At 44.5% G+C, this 22,274-nt stretch overlaps 1 protein-coding gene across 1 annotated transcript; it reads right to left on the bottom strand.

Annotated features, from left to right (window-relative positions):
- Positions 1–8,025: 8,025 nt before the first annotated feature.
- LOC124546015 (prisilkin-39-like) lies at positions 8,026–19,040 on the bottom strand. The gene is made up of 3 exons (XM_047124984.1): positions 18,959–19,040; positions 12,065–12,245; positions 8,026–8,163 (listed from the first exon to the last, which is right to left on the bottom strand). Exons 1-3 carry the CDS (start codon positions 18,989–18,991, stop codon positions 8,111–8,113), a joined length of 267 nt encoding a protein of 88 aa, XP_046980940.1. The 5' UTR covers positions 18,992–19,040; the 3' UTR covers positions 8,026–8,110.
- Positions 19,041–22,274: the final 3,234 nt, after the last annotated feature.

Here is a 22,274-nt window from a genome sequence, read left to right as displayed (position 1 = left end):
GAGGATCAGCTCCGTTGTTTGTTAATTTATTTGGTATAAATCAATTTCTGCCGATACTATTTCTTTCAATTCAAGCCACATCTTGTCTACACTCATATCGTTAATTTAGAAGGAGTGAAGATTGTCTCTCAGGAAGGTGTGAAGTGTATTTTTATCTGCTTTTTTGAACAGGTATATTTTTCGTTTATTTTTGGCGGATTTTAGGGTTACAATATGCAGTCTCGCTACGACAACCCTGTGTGTCCCAGTATCCGTTTTGATGCTCGCTATTAGCTCAGGATTATTTGTTGCTAAGAGGTCAAGAGTGTTTTCACAACCGTTTACTATTCGCGTGGGTTCATGAACTAACTGCTCGAAATAATTTTCTAATTATAACTATAGTATTAAATGTCAGAAATCCGTACAGGATTGTGCTGGCACGAGACTTAGTGAACTTCATAAAGGGTTAGTTAAAAAAAATTGCTCTGATCACTATGGGACTTAACTTCTGAGGTCATCAGTCCCCTAGAACTTAGAACTACTTAAACCTAACTAACCTAAGGACATCACATACATCCATGCCCGAAGCAGCATTCGAACCTGCGACCGTAGCGGTCGCGCGGTTCCAGACTGTAGCGCCTAGAACCGCTCTCCCACCACGGCCGGCAAAGATTAGTCATATAGAGAATAGATGCAGGGTGTCCAGTTTCAAAACTCTGTAGAAAGAGAACCACTGCTCAGAATGACGTCAGATTCGAACAACATATTATGGACGCAGTGGGGACGTCACGAAAAAACAGTAACGGAAATTTTGTCAGTATATAGCACCGTAATCGTCTTAACGTAACGCACGGATTAAGATCAGGTGATCTGGATGGACAGGCTGTGGGGAAAACGGCTGATAGCTATAGCATTTCGGAGATGTTTCTGCAGCTGCCGCTTCACTGGCTGTTCAATGTGTGGTGGAAAGCCGTATTGCATAAAAGTGATCCTACCCACACATCCACGCTATTGAAGGGTTGGAATGACGTTGGTGAGCGAAAGGCTCTCATAGCGTTTACCAGTGGCGATACAGGTAACAGGACCCGTAGGACGTACCTTCTTGAAAATCCACGCCCCTTCAATAAACGATGCCATGCAATTTTGCCGTTGTCCATATTCTGCAATTCTGCGTATTGACATGTCCTTGAAAACGGGAATGGACTTCGCCTGTCAACTGAATGTTCCATGGCCATTCGTTGTCCATTTCCAGAGCGAATGTTCGATGGCCATTTATTGTTCATTTCCAGAGCGAACGATTGTCTTGCTGGCAGGTCAGTAGGATGCAACTCTTGAACATGGATGATTTCCTATGGATGGCAAAGCAGGATGTTTCGTAGGATTTTATACACCCTGCTCACAGGCATGCCCAGTGTTCAGGCAATTCCCCGCACACTGCATGTTTGCACACTACAGCTCGACCCCTCCTACAATGCTGTGTCCACATCTTTGACAGACGTCAGACCAATTGCTCTTCTCCCTCTGTCGCATTGCAGTTCAAAAGAACCTGTCCTTTTATCCAGACCCTTAGCAGACATGGGACCTATGCCCTTTTTCACACCGTTGAATGTCCAGAATTTCTGCAAGGCTGTTGGTGCGTAATCACTGTTCTTGTAAAAGAGCTTTACCAGCAGCGCGCGTACATACATGGAGACAGGGCGTATCGGATGCAAGCTGAGGAAAAGCCGTGTGCCGCGCGCGCGTCTTCTGGTGTGCATATTCTAACGGTTACAGAGCCGTCTATTGGTCAAGTTTCGTTAAACTTTTGGTTGTATGACGTTTCCCCCTGCGTCAGTAATATGCTGTTGAAATGTGGCGTAATTCTGAGCAGTGATCCTCTTTCTATAGTTTTTTCAAACTGGGACTTTAATTAAGGACACCCTGTATATAAAACTTCTTCTTTTTCTACGTATAAAGAAAGTAAAGTTCCCCCGCTATGGTTTCTGTCTGTACATTTGGACTAATATCAGGAATTAATGTATGGACTTTTCATGCTTTTTTCACCAGGAGATAGACTGATTCATGAGGAAAGTGTGTATGTATAACTAACATATTGACTGCCGTGAGAAAATTTAGACCACGTGTTGCTATGCCATATTGAAATCACGAGTATTACTTCTGAAGCCAAATCGATTTTTTGCATCAGATATCTTCTTTCGAACATGTAGAATTAAGGCACTTGATAAAATGTCAATTTATGTCTGATCTGGACTGATAATAAGCTTGAGCCATATATGGCTCACGTGACATAGTGACATTTTAACACAGTTATAATCTGTGGCCACAAAGGTTCTAAAAGAAAATATTTTTTCAAATGGTTCAAATGGCTCTGAGCACTATGGGACTTAACTTTTGAGGTCATCAGTCCCCTAAAACTTAGAACTACTTAAACCTAACTAACCTAAAGACAGCACACACATTCATGCCCTTGGCAGGATTCGAACCTGCGAGCGTTGCGGTTGCGTGGTTCCAGACTGTAGCGCCTAGAACCGCTCGGCCACAACGGCCGGCTCGTTTTTCAAGACATGATTTAAACACTCAGTTTATTTGATTTTATTATCTACATATAATAGTATTTACAATTTTTTTACTTGCTCTGACAATAATGTTCAAGAATAAAGATCTTAGATATTCTACTTCTTCAATACAGCATTATGAATGTCATTAAAACACTCGTTTTCTGTTCTTCGCAGGCCCTTACATCAGCCCGAACAGCTTCTTCGACTGCTCTGCTTTGGTCCCTCTACTGTCACAAGACGATGACTGTTAATGTTCGTGGAACGGTTGTAGCCTTGGTCATGGTTGTGTATCTATGGCATTCAATAGCAATAGTCAAGCGCTCCCTAAAAGGAATTTTTTGTATGCGAGACTTGGATCCCTTGTTTGAAAACTTGTACAGCACTTGAGGATTTACAACAGATGTTTCAAAAAGGACTTCAGACACGATCTTTGTGTACCACTTAGCTGTACGCCGAAGTGTCGTTGAGTATGAGCTCATCCGATCGGATGCATCAATAAATGACTTTGCGGCATTGCAGTCCACGACTGCTTTTGATTTCAAAACTTCTAAGCCATTTTTACGTTTTACAGGAGCGATATCATCGTTATGTTTGGTAGATATCATCAAAACATCCAGTTTATCTTTCCATTTGATCACAGAGATTTTTGTGTTGCTCTGTGAACATACTGTTTGCCCTTTTTTCAGTTTTGCAGATATTACAGTTTGTGGGTTACATTTTCTGTTACTGCTATGAGTGCCAAAAAAATGGTTCAAATGGCTCTGAGCACTATGGGACTTAACATCTGTGGTCATCAGTCCCCTAGAACTTAGAACTACTTAAACCTAACTAACCTAAGGACATCACACACATCCATGCCCGAGGCAGGATTCGAACCTGCGACCGTAGCATGAGTGCCAACAAGGTGGGTACAGGTACTGATTAGTTCTGTAGTCAATGATACACTGAGTCGTTGTTAAGCATATCTCTGACGGTTCCAGTTAGGGATCACCTTGGCTACCAACTGCAAAAATATTTGAGTGCTACGAACAAGAGAGTATTCAGTGGAGCCACCATTTTTAAACCTGTAGTTGAAAGGCATTATCTGTGAGCCCTATGAGGCTCACGAGGCCTCTAAACACCGCTCTGCATGTGAGCAACTTATGGATCAGGCGGCCCACAGTACACTGTATAGGTCAACCAAATATGGCCCACGTGGCGCCACAACCCTTGTAACTGAGAGCCAATATTGTCTCACGTGGCAGACAGTATGTAAATAAATATTTTGTACAAATAGCACTCCGTCTTCAGGCCACGAGTGGCCTACCGGGACCATCCGACCGCCGTGTCATCCTCAGAGGAGGATGCGGATAGGTGGGGCATGGGGTCAGCACACCGCTCTCCCGGTCGTTATGATGGTATTCTTGACCGAAGCCGCTACTATTCGGTCGAGTAGCTCCTCAATTGGCATCATGGGGCTGAGTGCACCCCGAAAAATGGCAAAACCGCATGGCGGCCTGGATGGTGACCGATCAAAGTGCAGATCACGCCCGACAGCGCTTAACTGCGGTTATCTCACGGGAACCGGTGTATCCTCTGCGGCAAGGTCGTTGTCTTTTTGTACACATAGGCTGAAGTGTAATGAGCTAAAGTGTTCAGCCACTTTTAAGACGATGCAACTGCGATATAGCGGTGAACGGCAGTACTCGTAGGAATTATCGACACATTTTGTAGGTGTAAGACCACACTACTGCAGTGACACTCCGGCGGAAGCTGCCGTTTTTGGAAGGCCGTTGCAAGCTATCACCTCCTTCCTAAACAACCTGCGATTTAGGACATATTAGATATTAAAATGACGAGGGAAAAGACAATACGGGAAATGTAGATCGCGGCACACTAGCGCTGACTTGGGCAGCAGACAAGCGGCCGTAGTTAGCGCCGCCGGCCGCTGTGGCCGAGCGGTTCTAGGCGCTTCAGTCTGGAACCGCGCGATCGCTACGGTCGCAGGTTCGAATCCTGCCACGGGTATGGCTGTGTGTGATGTCGTTAGGTTAGTTAGGATTAAGTAGTTCTAAGTTCTAGGGGACTGTGGGACTAGGGCACTGTGGGACTTAACTTCTGAGTTCATCAGTCCCCTACAGCTTAGAATTACTTAAACCTAACTAACCTAAGGACATCACACACATCCATGCCCGAGGCAGGATTCGAGCCTGCGACCGTAGAGGTCGCGCGGTTCCAGACTGTAGCGTCTAGAACCGCTCGGCCACCCCGGCCGGCTGTAATTTGTTATTCTGATTTTAAGGTAGCAGAATTCCTTCACTTCTTCTGATTCGAAGTTCCTAATTCTGAAGTTAATTTTATCGCTAATCTCATTTCTGCTACTTCTCATTATTTCAGGTTTACTCTAAATCTACAAGTTGTAACTAAATTCCGTTCACAGGCGTTGGGGATTTGAAGTGGTGACCAAGACGGTTAACTTTAGCACAGTAACTTACGTGTACTGTTTGCCTGCTATATGCAGAATACCACAACACAAGTTGCCCTCTGATTTCTGCTATTTGTCGTCTGGGTCCACTCACAAACAGGGCACGATCTGACGACCAACCTACATCAGCACCGATACGGCGCCTCGGTACCATGGTCCGGCCCACACGCTCTCCAGTCCCCGGTCCAGCATCATCCGCCGCAGCCACAACCCGCCACAGCACGTCTTCCCCCAATACAGCAAGGGTCTCGTAAATCAAGGATTTCGTGTACCCCATAGGTAGCAGTCTAGCAGGTACATGTCTGAAGAATGTATTGGTGAAGCAATCGGACTGGTCAAGAAATCCAATTTCGCCCAAATCATTGGTCCAAATTGTCTCTGCTGGCACCAGAATACGACACGTTTCCAGTCAAACGTTCCTACGCTGAATTTAACTGTCTTGGCCCCCACTGCAAGCCCCCTATGTCTCTACACAGAATTTAGATACGCCCTGTATAGAATGTGCTAATAGATTGTTCCATTCTCTTCAACAGATCCTGTAATTCTTCCTCACTTTCCACGAGGGAAGCAATGTCATCAGCGAATATTTTCAATGATGTCCCTTCAACCTGAATGTTAATGTCACCCCACGACCTTTATTTTATTTTCGTCGTTCCTTCTTTGATGTACAGAGTGAACAGTAAGGTTGAAATAATGGATCCATGCATTACAACTTAGGTAATCACAGTACTTCTCTCTTGATCATCGATTTTCATTTTTCCCTCTTGGTTCTTGTAAATATTTTATATTACGTGTATTTCTCTACAGTTTTTTTTTCACGTACCAAGTAATTTCCATGTTTTGGTAGGCTATCAGGAAAGACTCTTAATTCCGATACTGAACAGGTCACTGTGACTGTTGTCGCAGTTTATGAAGAACAAATGTCGTTGAAGGTTTCGCCTCCTATCCTCTTGCATCAGAGTTTCACGTGCCTCGACACCGCAAATAGCCATCTATGCACACCGTCTGGTAAATTTGGCCTGAAACATGTTCTGAAAAGTTCGACTGTTCAAGCGGCGAAGAGACGGATCTCTTTCCTTAACTAAATCGGGATGGCGGAAAGTGTGTTTAAACCCTCTCTGAGTCCAGCGTCTTACAATTGCGCCGCCTGCCTTGGTGTTGTTTCCGAGATAGCCGTTCCGTTAGAGAAAAAAATTTACAATGAAATGAATACCCCTAGCTGCATAAAGGCGTTGATATAAGTCAACGGGGACAGTTGAAAATGTGTGCCCCGACCGGGACTCGAACCCTCGATCTCCTGCTTACATGGCAGACGCTCTATCCATCTTTCTTTTTATAATTTTATTCGTTGTTGATCGTTGTGTTTTCCGTTGCGGACGTCACATGATATCCGTTCAAGTTCGTTGTTGATACTTTCACTCAGTTTTTTACTACAGAGGTCAACCAGCTCTTTGACCGAACACTCTGAGCTACCGTGCTAGCTGATCCAGCTGAGCCACCGAGGACACAGAGGATAATGCGACTGCAGGGACTTATCTCTGGCACGCCTCCCGTGAGACCCACATTCCCAAATTATTGTCCCGCACTATATTCATATTGCCCCTGTCCATTATAATCAGTACTCGCGGCTTTTTGCCGATTCCCGTAAGAGTTCAGGCACTGTTTGTGCATCCGCAAAGAAGAAGATGGTCAAATGGCCGGTGTGCCTTATATATATAAAATTTCTCTAACACACCGTCCTGTCCTATTAATGTGACCGTCTGTCAAAATTCTCAGTAACAACCTCTCCCAGCGCGAACGTACAGGAAGAGAGTCAGTGAGGGTCTGAAACCTTCTGACGGAGCTGTGGAGCCATGACGACTCCACTCCCGTTCCAGCTGTGCTAGGTTTCTCGGTTCAGGATCCATCATGCAAACATCCCGATCGAGGGGGTCACACAAATCCTCGATTGGGGTTAAATAAGAGGTTTTTGGGGCCAGAGGAGTACGGTAAACTCCTCCTGCTGCTCTTTAAAACATGCACATCCACTACAAGCTGTGTGACACATTGCTTTGTCCTGCTGGTAGATGCAGTTGTGCCTAGACGAAAACAAACTGCATGTAGGAGTGGACATGACCCGCAGGAATAGAGCCATACTTGTGTTGATCCACTGTGACTTCAGGAAACGCGAGATCACCCAGGGAATGCCACGAAAACATACCCCCAGACCATAATGCCCTCTGCTCCTGCGTGGATCCATAGGACGATTGTTGCAGGACCATACACGCCAACGACCATCTGTCCAGTGGAGCATAAAACGTGATTCATTTGGAAAGGCCACTTCTCACCATTCAGTAAATGTCCAGTTGTGCAAATTCCAACCTTCGCTGCCGACGAGCAGCGGTCAGCATGGATGAACGAAGCCAATGCGGAGGCCCAAACGCAGCAACGTTCGCTGGCCGGTTGTTGAGGGGACACTGTTGGTAGCCCCTGCTTCATATGGGTGGTCATTTGCTGAACAGTTCCAAACACGTCTATTCGCCTGTGCACATCTCCGCAGTCGACGTTAATCCAGTTGATCTATGACCTGTGTTGCACCACAGTTGCCTTCACGACGGTTTAGTCATTTTTCCATGGAAGGTAAACTTTAACCACGGTGGCAGGCGAACAGTTCATAAACGTAGTCATTTCGAAAACACTTCCCTACTGGACACGAAAGTCAATGAACATGCCCTTTCGGACGTCAGATAACTTTCTCCGTTTCCGCGTTGCGTCAACGGTTACACTGTTTTCCGCAACCCGTGACATGCTTAATATACCATCCACTGTTAGTGCTACCACCTTCCATCTGTGAGTGGCTGATGCACGTTGTTGTCTAGCAAAGGCGATGCTCACATTAACGTGGCTGGACTTTGTAATTTTCTATATATCCACGATCAATGAAGACAGTTGAAAATTCATAAGGGAATATTTCTGAACCATAAAGCAGGACAAATCTGACATTAATTTAGAGATTTTTAATTATAAATATGTTTGTACATTGTCGTTGATTTACATTAACTTATTTTACACGTCACGTGCATACGAGACGCTCGCTGCTTGGAGTGACACCAACTTGAAGTCAGGACAATTAGAAGAAGGGATGTCCATAAAAGCCGTAGTAACCACCGTAGTAGGGGAAGCCTGCAAAGTAAAAAGTGCAATTAGCTGTCATATTAAACACTGCAAAGAGTAACGCTGTTAGCCGATCCTTGCATCGGCGTACGAGACGCCGACCGTGTCACAAGTACCTTCTACACATATACTTGCTATAATTATGTGGCTTAATCGCTGTTCGTTACACAAGAGTCGTCAACATGTGAAAGCATAAAAATAATGGCACTGTGAATGTTATTAACAACTGGTTTTACTCAGATTGGCTTGCTTTAAAGCTCTCAAGAAAATAAACTCATCTAGTATGCGAGTAACCAACAGTGAAGACGGTAGTGAACCGTAAACCCTTGATTTTAGTCAGGGCGAACCTAAGCGCCACAAACAAAGTTTTGGATAATCTTCAGGGATTTCCTCTGGGTATTTTGGTATGAGAGATCCATGGTCGCCGGTGACTCGTTACGGAGCGATTAGAATTGATTTATTCGGCTTGTACCGTCTGCAACAGAATCGTGCCTAGTAGAACTCAATAGCGTTCAATCCAGTCTTCCGATTGATAATAGGCTAGCGGCGTTAGCCGAGTAACCTTTGCTTCGACGAAACTACCGTTTCAACAGTGAAAACTCTGCAATATCGAATAATAACCGAAAAGTGCAACACAATTACACAGAGCAGTGCAACAACCCTCGGATGTAAAAGTGTTGTGCTGTGGCTACCGTCGCTGCGGAGACACACCAGCGCAGCATCTTCTTACCGGTCTTTCATTGCATTCAGTGAAACTATGCACGAGACGAATATGGGTCGCCTCTTGATCAGCAAATCCATCCTGACGGCTGTGTATCACTGCTAACGCAAAGGTAACACTGCTGCAGAAACGAAATCCCAGACAGAAGCTAGCAGTAATAAGTGCAGGTTTGAAGACGAAAATTGTAGGCATTACAGTCCTAAAAGCAAGTACAGTGAGTGAATGGAACAAGTTTATTTCCAATCAAGGCACGCAGTCTATATTGTCGAAGTTTCTACTGTTCTACAGACGGTTTCCATGCAATAGTTATACGAATATAAAGAAACAAAGCGAACTACAATTACTCTGTATAGACACACCAGAATCAAGTCTACTCCATCCGAACAAGCCTCGGAAGGGCCAATGGTATCGAGCGACCACGGTGTCATCCTTACCCGATAGCGCGTCACTGGATGCGGATAGGGAGGGGCATGTGGTCAACAGATGTCTCTCCCGGCCTTTCTCATTTTTCGTGACCAGAGTAGCTGCTTCTCGAAGAAGTACCTCCTAAACTGGGCTCACAAGGGCTGAGTGCTCCCCACTTGCCAAAAGAGCTCGGCACACTAGGACGGTCACCCAACCAAGGGTTAGCCAAGCCCGACGGTGCTTGACGTCGGTTATCTGACCGAAACGGGTGTTACCAATGCTGCAAGGCCTTTCGGAAATCATAGTTACCTCTTATCAAAATACTCAGAAAATATCGCTGAAGAACTTTCGAAATTTTATCGTTTGTTTTACAGTTCATCCTGTGCAATGATGAAAATGTGCACCGGAAAAACGCATGCAAGTCCAGCTAAAATTTGCCTTGAGAATTACAGCCTACTTTTGGGACACAGAAACCAATAGCTTAACATATTTTGCATGAGCCTTGTATTGAAGTTTTACTTTTAAATGAATCATCCATTACACAAAAGATAGTAACGAGAGTTTCGAGTAGAGTGTACACATCTTACAGTTATTTTGGTAAGCAACAGAAAAATTTACCACTAACTATTTCCATCGTCTATATACAGAAAAATTTGGAGCAGAAAAATTATTTCTAGACCGTTACACCATCTACACCGAATTTTATCGTCTTCGCAATACTAACAGATAAATACTACCACCACCACCGCACGTTATCTCAAACCCTTACGGCTGTCACATCCAGTACTCGACAATATCGCGTCTAATATATCCATAGGCGAACTCAGGAGTTTTTTTTACTAGTATTAAAGAGATCGAAAAGTTAGTTTTTTTGTGTGTCTTCTGCACAGTAGCACGACCATAATGAGCGTGTCATGTCGCCACTAAAGAGATTATTTGACCAGTGGTGTCTAGGACAATGCTGCAACAAGATTCCACAACCGGAAAAAACTAGGTTCTCCCTGTAAGTTAGTTTCTTGCCCCTTTCTGAGGAATAATTGGTTGAAATGTTTCCCAGACGTCTGTACTTCACACAAAATCGCTCAAAGTTGATGTGAGTGCATGTGAGTCCCTCTACATCCATCTGACGGAATAAACTATCGTGTAGACCCATACAGTCATGCTTGATTCGAGTTCATTCGATTCCCTTAGTTGGCTAACGTTGACAGGAAAAATGTCTGTGAAGCTGACTAATTACCCTCGTATCCATAGGTTGAGATCACGCTTAGATAATTCCGTGAAAAGACTTGTTATCGCGATTTCTGATTTCACTACAAAGATATGCAATAAATATTGGTCAAGCCTTGTCGTTGCCACACCTGCCTCCTTGAAACCATAGTTACACAGTCGGTCAGGTTTCCTTGGCGCGATTGGTTAACACTATGCTCCCAGGTGCTGCAGAGTTACTTTCTACCTTACGAACAAAATTTCGACTACCGAACCAGACGTCTGCTCGGAGTCTATGCAACGAGCACACATTAACAGCAAACCTCTTAACACCTAGGTCGGTCGTCGAAAAAATGGGCATAAAATGATAACAACAACTCGACAGAGGCACAGCATTAATTAAAGCTACTTCTTTCGGGCATCAGTTATTAGAATTACCTCACTTATACTATCATGCTTCGTTGATTTACGGTTGGAATCTCTGCTACAGGGTCGGGATTACATATTTATGTCTCTACGGGCACATAAGTAGCATTTAGACGTTCTGCTGGGCATTCCGAGACTAGCACAACGTCCGACACCGCTCCCTAGTGTTCGTCAAAGCCTGGGCAGTGTTCAGTGCGATAGGTTCTGTTGCTGTTCTACGTCTCACTCGGATTTATGCATCACGTTTCCGTTACCGTTTGTTGACTTGCACTAAGCAATGAGACCTCATACGTCTGCATAAATTTAAACGTAACGTGCCAGACAAGAGCAAAATTACTTCGGTAAACTTTATTTTAATCCGTTTACGTAAGGTCTTTGTAGTTGCTATCACATCAACGTATTTGCTTTCTATTGGGTTAATAAGAACTCGAATTGCGAATAATACGGTAAATCAATTCCAATTATTTGTTTCTTATCGATGTGACTATTACGAAACTGTTACGTGAAATATTCACTTTTATCGTTTTAGTAGTAGGAAAAGGAAGAATTATGTTTAGGAATTATTGACTCATATGGCTTAAAAACTTGACTCTGTGTGTGTGCTTGCGTGTGTGAGTGTCTGTGTGATTACTTGTAATATACGGTTATGCGATCGTAGTGGCATTTACAGGAAATAGAAAGGAGAATATCTCAAGATGTTGCTGCAATGTCCTAGGTTCAATCCTAAACACTGCACAACTTCATAAGATTGAGGTATGTGATATTGTTGACACTCATGGATCCACTGGATGTTGATGACCGGCAGCTCCCTTCTTGCTGTTTGAATGGAATTTTCAATGTTTTGGCAACGGATATCGCTCTCACTGTTTCTTGTACTGCACGCTAATCCATATCAACATAAAGGTAACACAAAAGCGCAGACACACACATTACAGTCACCCAGTCGGTGTGTTTAATTTCCTGCGGAGCACCTTCTTAGTTTATTAACACACCGTCAAATCACCTGAGGTAGAATGTTGCCTATGAAAACTATTTGGGATCATATTACTTCTCTCGATGATCGCTACCTGAGGTCGTGAAATACACAGTAGGAAGTGGCTCACATTTTGCTTGCTGTTAACTCTCGCTCAGTAACGCAAGCGCTGAACTTACCGTATCCGTAACCGTATCCGTATCGGTAGGGAAAGCCGTATCCGTAACCATAGAAGCCAGGATACCCGTAGTAGCCGAAGCCGTACGAGCTGTCCGTCTGCAGGTCGCCCTTGGCTGCGGGGGCGGGAGCGGGGGCGGCGTACGCTACCGACACCAGCCACAGCACCACCACGGCCAGCACCTGCAACAGGCAGGAGGAGTCATCATAACTGACACAAGAGAGTACACAAATGGATGGGCACAAGGAATTACAGATACAAAAAACAAGACGTGCGAACATACATCAACAAAAGTTTTGCATCACCCATTAGTTCCGAAATTAGTCGCGTAGCAAAACAAAAGCTGGCTGTCAGGTCTGCGTATACATTAATCTGCAATGAATGTGCCCAGATCACTATAAAAAAGAAGTATCAACAAAATCATCTGTTTACCTTTGGGCAAGGGTGAGGCGGAGGGGGGTGGGACGACGGGGGCCCTATAGCACTCCTGAGCAAAGTCAGTACGTGGTGGAGCTTCCCGTTGTTCGGATGCAGGCCTGAGTCCGTCTTAGCATACCACGGATGAGATCAAGTCACTCCTGGTCCAGATTGCCGCACTCTTCAATGGCTATTCTGCGTAAGTCGCACAGAGTATGTGATCATTGTCTGTGCCAAAAAACAACGTATTTCAATGGTTCTCACAAATGTTCGTTTGGGTTCATGTCCAAGGTGCAGGTAAGGCACTCTGTTCTGGTGATCCTAGCACGCCGAAGGAACATGTACATGAGAAGCGCACGTTGAGGACGGGAGTTATTATCTACCAAGATGAAATTTTCCACAAAGTGTGTTGATGATGCAGCCACATTATTGGTAGCTTAGTCTCGTCTCTGTACCACAGAGCAATGAGATAATCCTCAACAGGCACGAGAATTGAACGGTGGCCCCATGAAGTTGCACCCCAGAACATTTCTGCACTATCCGTTTGTTGAATATGGTGCACATAGTGTTGAAGGCTTTCGATATCACCTGATTGCCTCCAAACACGGTGTCTGCAATTAGCAGACTGTAAACAGATCCAAGTTTCGTCCATAAACAACATCTGGCGCCATACTGGGGCGTCCATTCTGCATGGTTACTTGCCCATTTGTAACGGAGTCCATGGTATTGTGTACTGCTTGATGGTCATCATGATAGCAGCGCATTGAGAATCGCATATTAAATCGTCTGCTAACAGTTTGATACGATACGTGACGTTCTGCAGCTTCTTCGGATGCCGGCTTCAGTTCTTCAGCACTAAACCCAGTGTCCCGTATAGTCAAAAGTCGTATATATCGATTATCCGCATCGAATGTGGATGGTCTGTGCGGTGTAAGTCCTCAACGTAGCCTGTCTGTTGGAACCGACTCCATGTCTGCACCACATCATTTTGACTCTGGGGCACACTTCTAGCAATACCCCTAGTTGACAAGCCCTCTGTGCATAATATGATGACGCAGAGCCAGTTATTGGTTGCGATTGTCCGTCATCGCATGATGGATGTTTACTCTGCTGTTCCACAGACGCCTCTAATGCATGCCTACTGGTGCTTTTGTTTCAACTGAAGTGCTTCAGCCTATTCGAGATCGGCGTTCTACAAGCATGTATAGCGTCACGGTATCTCAGTGTGTAAGTTTACAAACAACCTCAGGGGTGACTATCCGATCTGTACAGAAACTGTCAAAACAGAAGCACACATGCACGACATATCAGGGTGATGCAGAATTTTTGTTGATGTGTGTAGAACGTTGGCAACGGTTCAGGAGGACGAAAAGCGCTACAGAGGAGAAAACAGAAACTATACGTTTTGGTAGATACAATATATAAACTCTCCAAAAATCGAATCGCTTGTTGCTAAACGAAAAATTTATGGAGATAATAAACTGAGTTACCAAAAGTCGCGATGAGGGTTCATTCATTTCAAGGTGTTCGAACGCCCGAATGTTGGGTATGGCTCGAATGTAGACAAGATATCCGAACAGCTTGGGTTACAGACAGGTGTTTAACAAACTAACAACCACGTCACGAATTATCCGACATTGAACGTGAGATGATACCACTACAAGACGCATGAAATGTGTGTTATTGAAAAAGGTGTAAGGTTTTTAACACAAAAAATTCGGAGGCATTTGTCTTCATCAAGCCGTCGTTATACGCAGAGAACTACCTACCCCCTTCAAATGAATCTGTCACATTGCTGATAATGAATGATGTACAGAGCGGACAAAAGCATAAGGATAAGGGCTGAATTAAGAAAGTTCATAACTGTTCTCTAAAACATACGTACAATGGGTCAGTGGATCTGAATCGGAAAAGAAGGAAGGCAGATTAGTGCTTAACGTCCCAACGGTGACGAAATTATTAGAGACAGAACGCAAACATCGACTGGAGAGCGATGAGAAAGGAAGTCAGCCGTGTCCTTTTCAAACTCGCCACCTTAACAAGTTTAGTGAAATCACTTGATGAAAATCGTCTATGCATTTGCTTCATGACGGTACCGGTACAAAAGGTGATAAACCGGTAGTTGATACAACGTTTCTACCTTCCGGAATTGCATCGCTGATCACAGCGCAGTCTCAGTGTCTGAACCTAGTACGTCTGCCAAAGAAACATACATAAAAAACACTTTGTGTGAAACTGATAACTATTTGAAGGCACCCGACGGAGATCTTTGGACTTCAGGTGTACCCTAGTGACAATCAGACTTAGGTGTTTGGAAAAATGAACATCTGACAAAAAAGATGTTAACTCTATTCAAAAATCATGTAACGTAGTATGCCCGTGCATACATCTTTCTGTAGGCTACTCTGTGGGAGTAAACAAGAATCAGTAACCACCAGATGTTTGACTCTTGGTGTAATCTGGCTCTTCCGGAATATCTAGAGTACAAGTTAATTCCGTGTTCCTTGACTTCCTAAAGGCCTTTTACACTGCTTCGCATCGCCATCTAATAAACAAAATATGTACTTAAGGAATATCGGAACGGGTATAACATTAAATAAATAAATAAATAAAAAGGAGAGAGAGAGAAAAAAAAAACAAAAAATTGAGTCCTGAACATCTTGTGAAAAGAGAGACTTTGACAGAAGCGAAAGTAGTCTTCGGAACACCTCAAGAAAATGTGGTTGGCCCTTTCTGTTGACAATATTATAAACGGTATGTTAACAACGTTTTTAAATCTCAGAGGCTACTCGCACACGAATTTGTTGTGTACAGGGAGGTCACGTGCTGTTAAAAGTTGCAGGATGACTTTAAGATGACCAGATCTTGATGAAAACAGTGGTAACTAACACTCAACACAATCACAACACCCGTAAATGTACTTTCGTGCACGAAAACAGATGAAAATCCGAATACTACACGTGCACTAAAGTCAGTCACAACCAACAAACATCTGCCTGGAACATCTGTCTGAACCAATTTTAAACTGAACGAACGTATAACTCTTGCCTTGTGAAGTTTGGAGTAAAGAAGAGACCGCTATAAGAATCCCAAAGATATGTGACTTATAGAACTCTCGTTCTACAGTTTGTTTATTATTATTCGACGTTTTGCATCCACTACTAACTTTAATTAACGGACATAAGAGAGAAGACTCATAAAGAATCTGCGCGGTTATTGGCAGTTTCTTTATTCAGCGTTAGAATGTTATTGAAATGATTGAAAAATTGTGATGGGAAACAATGAAGAGTGATTACTGAGTTGCAACCACTTCACCAGAGACACACGAGGCTTTGAGAAAAGCCAATGTCTCTTTCATTTCTGTTTGACTAAAATTTCGCAAGAAAGCAATCTATGTAGCCTTCCTGGATTACAACTACAAAACGCACATATTTTGAATGTTTATCATATAATGGAATGAAATGAATGCAGTTGGATTTAGAGGCGACAGTCTAATCTCTGCTCGGATTGGGCTTTACCTCATCTGTTGGATCTGTGTGATTCCGTTACTTCTTCGACAGTCGTTGCTTACCTGGCAACAGTGTAGGTTCTTTGGCGAACTAATGGATTTTCGCTGAAAGTTAACGCGACAAGTGCCCTAAAAAACCTTTGTACAACAAATCCGTTGCGAAAGACATACTGGTTATAAAAAAGGTGTGGTCCCTGGATCGAGCCCTGTGGAACGCCAAACGTAACTTGTCCCGACTCAGAAGAAGATTTCATCATGAGAGCTATACGAGCTGTGTAACATGGTTCGTTGGTTGGTTGATCTGGGGTAGGGGAGGAAACAGTGACGTCATCGGTTCCATCGCATTAGGGAAGGATGGGAAGAAAATCGGCTGTGCGATTTCAAAGGAATCATGCCGGTATTTGTCTGAAGCGATTTAGGGAAATTAGCCTAAATCAGGATGGTCGGACACGGATGTGTAACATGATCCGTTGCATCATATCAGTAACATATGAAATGAACTACTGAACTCAAAATGAATAAACAAGAGGTTTCTCTAAAGGAAAGGTCCACTTTACATTGAGGAGACAAAAGTCAAAGGATACCTCCAACTATCATATTGGCCTCCTTTTGCCCGGCGTAGCGCAGCACCTCGACGTGGTATGGACTCGAAAAGTCGTTGGAAGTCTCCTGAAGAAATACTGTGCATGCTGTCTCTTTAGCTGTCCGTAACTGCAAAAGTGTTGCCGGAGCAGGACTTCGTGTAGAAGTGACCTCTCGATTATGTCCTATAAATGGTCATTGGGATTCGCGTCGTACGATCTGGGTGGCCAAATAATTCGGTCGAATTGTCCAGAATATTTTCAAACAAATCACGAACAGTTTTGGCCCTGTGACATATGACATTGTCATTTATAAAAATTGAATCGTTTTGGACTATGAAGCCCATGAATGACTGCAAATGGTCTCAGAGCAGCTGAATATAATCATTTTCAGCCAATGATCAGTTCAGTTAGAACAGAGGCACAGTCTATTTCGTGTAACACAGTCCATAGCATTGTGCAGCCACCACCATCTTGCACAGTGCCTCATTGACAGCCTGGGTACATGGATTCGTGGGATCTGTGTCGATCTCGAACCCTAACATCCGCTGTTACCGACTGAAATAGGGACTGATCTGACCACGTCGCGGTTTTCCAGTAGTCTAGGGTCCTACCGATACGGTGTCGAGCCCAGGAAAGGTGCTGCAGGCGATGTCGTGCTGTTAGTAAAGGTAGTCGCGACGGTCGACTGTCCCATAGTCCATTAACACCAGATTTTGCCGCACTATCCAAACGGATACGTTCGCTGTATGTACGACTTATGCGGTCGTTTCAAGCAGTACTGCGTGTGTGTTAGCACTGACAGCTACACGCAAACGTCGCTGCTCCCTGTCGTTAAATGAAGGCGCTCGGATACTGCGTTGTCCGTGGCGGGAGATAATGCTGAAATTTGGTATCCTTGGCACACTCTTGATACTGTGGATCTCTACATCTACATCTACATACGTCGCAATCCACCATACGGTGCTTGGCAGAGGGTACCTCATACCACATCTAGCATCTTCTCTCCTTGTTCCACTCCCAAACAGAACGAGGGAAAAATGACTGCCTATATGCCTCTGTACGTGCCATAATCTCTCTTATCTTTCTGGCCTTTCCGCGAAATATAAGTTTGCGGCAGTAAAATTGTGCTGCAGTCAGCCTCAAATGCTGGTTCTCTAAATTTACTCGGTAGCGATTCACGAAAAGAACGCCTCCTTTCCTCCAGAGACTCCCACCCGAGTTCCTGAAGCATTTCCGTAACACTCGCGTGATGATCAAACCTACCAGTAACAAATCTAGCAGCCCGCCTCTGAATTGCTATGTCCTCCCTGAATCCGACCTGATAGGGATCCCAAACGCTCGAGCAGTACTCAAGAATAGGTCGTATTAGTGTTTTATAAGCAGTCTCCTTTACAGATGAACCACATCTTCCTAAAATTCTACCAATGAACCGAAGACGACTATCCGGCTTCCCCACAACTGCCATTACATGCTTGTCGCACTTCATATCGCTCTGCAATGTTACGCCCAAATATTTCATCGACGTGACTGTGTCAAGCGCTACACTACTAATGGAGTATTCAAACATTACGGGATTCTTTTTCCTATTCATCTGGATTAATTTACATTTATCTATATTTAGAGTTAGCTGCCATTCTTTACACCAATCACAAATACTGCCCAAGTCATCTTGTATCCTCCTACAGTCACTCAACGACGACACCTTCCCGTACACCACAGCATCATCAGCAAACAGCCGCAAATTCCTATCCACGCTATCCGAAAGATCATTTATGTAGATAGAAAACAACAGCGGACCTACCACACTTCCCTGGGGCACTCCAGATGATACCCTTACCTCCGATGAACACTCACCATCGAGGACAACGTACTGGGTTCTATTACTTAAGAAGTCTCGGAGAAATAAATTCCCTAACTCTTTCCGAAATGGAATGTTCTCCTAGCTCCAGCAACCATTCCGTGTTCAAAGTCTGTTAGTCACCTGAGTACAAATGACAGCTACGTCGATGCACTGCCCATTTACGCATTTGTACGCGGTACTATCTCCGTCTGTATTTGTGCATATCGCTATCGTATCACTTTTGTCACCTCAGTACACTCCTACGATGATTATCTAGGTGTCACCTCACTTGTCGATAAGATAATCTTGTGCTGGAGGCTGTTGCATTTGTTTTTACTTTCCGGCAGTATAGAAGCTCCTCCAAGAAAAATTTCCACGTCACAAGAGGCTCACACATGAGTCACTTAGGCAGTCAGGTTGTGTCGAGACTCAGTGTACATCGAAAACCGTCAACTGGTAATATTCTCCAAAGTAAGTTTCTGCTGCACATGAGGATGACAGAAGTCATCATTGGACAGGAAGACATTATCGTGTGTGTGTACTCACGGGGCGTCGGAGTGCGGCGACGACAGTAACCATGGCTGCGGGCAGCAGGTAGCGAGTAGCAGGTAGCTGGCAGGTCCTCGGCGTCCCGGCTGGCGTGTGGCTCCCCACAGAGGGCGGCCCGCTATATAGCCGCGCCGGCGGACCGGACAAGGACGCCGCGACGCGGTGGACGCCGCTGCCGGCGCCGGCCGCGTCCCTCCTCTCCTAATTACGGCGACGGCGTCCGTGTCCCCGTCACGCGCCTGTGGCCCTGCGGCTGTGGGTGTGGTGTGCCGTCACGCATTGTTCTACCGGGCCGGCCAACGAGGAGGAAGCCGCTTTGCATGCGTGCTGCCTCGGTTGCGCAGTCCGCTGACAGTGATGTGGCCCGGCGCTGCAGATGACAGGCGGCGCCCGTTGCGATCCGCAGAAATAAGGAAGCAGGTGTACATGCATCTTGCGTGTGCGGCGGGATGTCGGCATGCTGAGGAACGCCTGTGATATCGGATCAGAAGTATTCGGACAGCCCTGTGTAAACGGTAGATAAGCGGTAACAGCAGAATGGGTCGCTGATGACAGCTCAGTGACTTCCAGCGTGGACTAGTCGTTGGAGGCCACCTGAGTAACCAACACATTGGGGACTCTTCGGTGTTTCTAAAGCTGCCCAAGTCGGTTACTGGTGATATGATTGTGATCGTGAAACGTCAAGGAACAATCACATCTAAATCAAGACCAATCAGACATGTACTGACGGACGGGGATCGTCGAGCTGTCGCATGGAATCAGGGGAGTGGTGTCGGGATGATAGCTCGTGAATTTTAAAGTGCTACCACCATTCCGGCACAATGTGTATAGGGAGATACAATGCCTGGGGTACAATGTTCGAAAAAGGAGGGAAGGAAGGTCAGGGTTCAGTGTGCCGTCGACAACGAGGTCATCCGATGCTCACACTGGTTGAGGATGAAGAAGGAAATTGGCCGCGCTCTTTCAAGGGAATCATGCCAACATTTTGGCTTAAGAGGCTCCAGAAAGCCCTATCTTTCCAATGTTAAAAATAGCGCTTATAAATTGCATGTTTTCTCACAAAGTATTTCAGCTAGGAAGTTGAAATTCTTACGGACTATTTATTGGAGTATTGGCTACAATGTAACGCAGGGAGTTTTAAAAAATTTGAATTCAGTTGCTAGAGATTAAATTTTTTCTATTCTAATCAGAATTGACTACATTTTTGTGCCATTTTTGTTTATAAATAAAACAATATACAAGTTTCTGAAAAAAAGGCTGTGCTAAATTGCGCAAAAGGGACTGTGTAACATCTCTTGAAAATCTGAAGCAAATTGGTTTGGAAGATCCTGAGAAAACATGTAATTTGAATGAAAAAAGTAAAACATCTTGGAGCTTGGTAGTAAAGGATGATGTGTGCAACATTGGCTAAAGGTAAATCTACATCTACATCTACATCCATACTCCGCAAACCACCTGACGGTGTGTGGCGGAGGGTACCTTGAGTACCTCTATCGGTTCTCCCTTCTATTCCAGTCTCGTATTGTTCGTGGAAAGAAAGATTGTCGGTATGCTTCTGGGTGGGCTCTCTAATCTCTGTGATTTTATCCTCTTGGTCTCTTCGCGAGATATACGTAGGAGGGAGCAATATACTGCTTGACTCTTCGGTGGATGTATGTTCTCGATACTTCAACAAAAGCCCGTACTGAGCTACTGAGCGTCTCTCCTGCAGAGTCTTCCACTGGAGTTTATCTATCACTTCCGTGACGCTTTCGCGATTACTAAATGATCCTGTAACGAAGCGCGCTGCTCTCCGTTGGATCTTCTCTATCTCTTCTATCAACCCTATCTGGTACGGATCCCACACTGCTGAGCAGTGTTCAAGCAGTGGGCGAACAAGCGTACTGTAACCTACTTCCTTTGTTTTCGGATTGCATTTCCTTACGATTCTTCCAATGAATCTCAGTCTGGCATCTGCTTTACCAACGATCAACTTAATATGATCATTCCATTTTAAATCACTCCCAATGCGTACTCCCAGATAATTTATGAAATTAACTGCTTCCAGTTGCTGACCTGCTATTTTGTAGCTAAATGATGAGGGATCTATCTTTGTACGTATTCGCAGTACGTTACACTTGTCTACATTGAGATTCAATTGCCATTCCCTGCACCATGCGTCAATTCGCTGCAGATCCTCCTGCATTTCAGTACAATTTTCCATTGCTACAACCTCTCGGTACACCACAGCGTCATCTGCAAAAAGCCTCAGTGAACTTTCGATGTCATCCACAAGGTCATTTATGTATATTGTGAATAGCAATGGTCCTATGACACTCCCCTGCGGCACACCTGAAATCACTCTTACTTCTGAAGACTTCTCTCCATTGAGAATGACATGCTGTGTTCTGTTATCTAGGCACTCTTCAATCCAATCACACAATTGGTCTGATAGTCCATATGCTCTTACTTTGTTCATTAAACGACTGTGGGGAACTGTATCGAATGCCTTGCGGAAGTTAAGAATCACAGCATCTACCTGTGAACCTGTGTCTATGGCCCTCTGAGTCTCGTGGACGAATAGCGCGAGCTGGGTTTCACACGACCGTCTTTTTCGAAACCCATGCTGATTCCTACAGAGTAGATTTCTAGTCTCCAGAAAAGTCATTATACTCGAACATAATTCGTGTTTCAAAATTCTACAACTGATCGACGTTAGAGATATAGGTCTATAGTTCTGCACATCTGTTCGACGTCCCTTCTTGAAAATGGGGATGACCTGTGCACTTTCCAATCCTTTGGAACGCTACGCTCCTCTAGAGCCCTACGGTGCACCGCTGCAAGGAGAGGGGCAAGTTCCTTCGCGTACTCTGTGTAAAATTGAACTGGTATCCCATCAGGTCCAGCGGCCTTTCCTCTTTTAAGCGATTTTAATTGTTTCTCTATCCCTCTGCGTCTATTTCGATATCTACCATTTCATCATCTGTGCGACTATCTAGAGAAGGAACTACAGTGCAGTCTTCCTCTGTGAAACAGATTTGGAAAAAGACATTTAGTATTTCGGCCTTTAGTCTGTCATCCTCTGTTTCAGTACCATTTTGGCCACAGAGTGTCTGGACATTTTGTTTTGTTCCACCTACCGCTTTGACATAAGACCAAAATTTCTTACGATTTTCTGCCAAGTCAGTACATAGAACTTTACTTTCGAATTCATTGAACGCCTCTCGCATAGCCCTCATCACACTACGTTTCGCTTCGTGTAATTTTTGTTTGTCTGCAAGGCTTTGGCTAAGTTTATGTTTGCAGTGAAGTTCCCTTTGCTTCCGCAGCAGTT

Source organism: Schistocerca americana, chromosome 8 (genome assembly GCF_021461395.2).
Source record: "Schistocerca americana isolate TAMUIC-IGC-003095 chromosome 8, iqSchAmer2.1, whole genome shotgun sequence".
In the NCBI taxonomy this organism is placed as follows: Eukaryota; Metazoa; Arthropoda; class Insecta; order Orthoptera; family Acrididae; genus Schistocerca; species Schistocerca americana.
The sequence above is the reverse complement of the archived record's forward strand: the minus strand, read 5'-3'. Positions and strand labels throughout refer to the sequence as shown.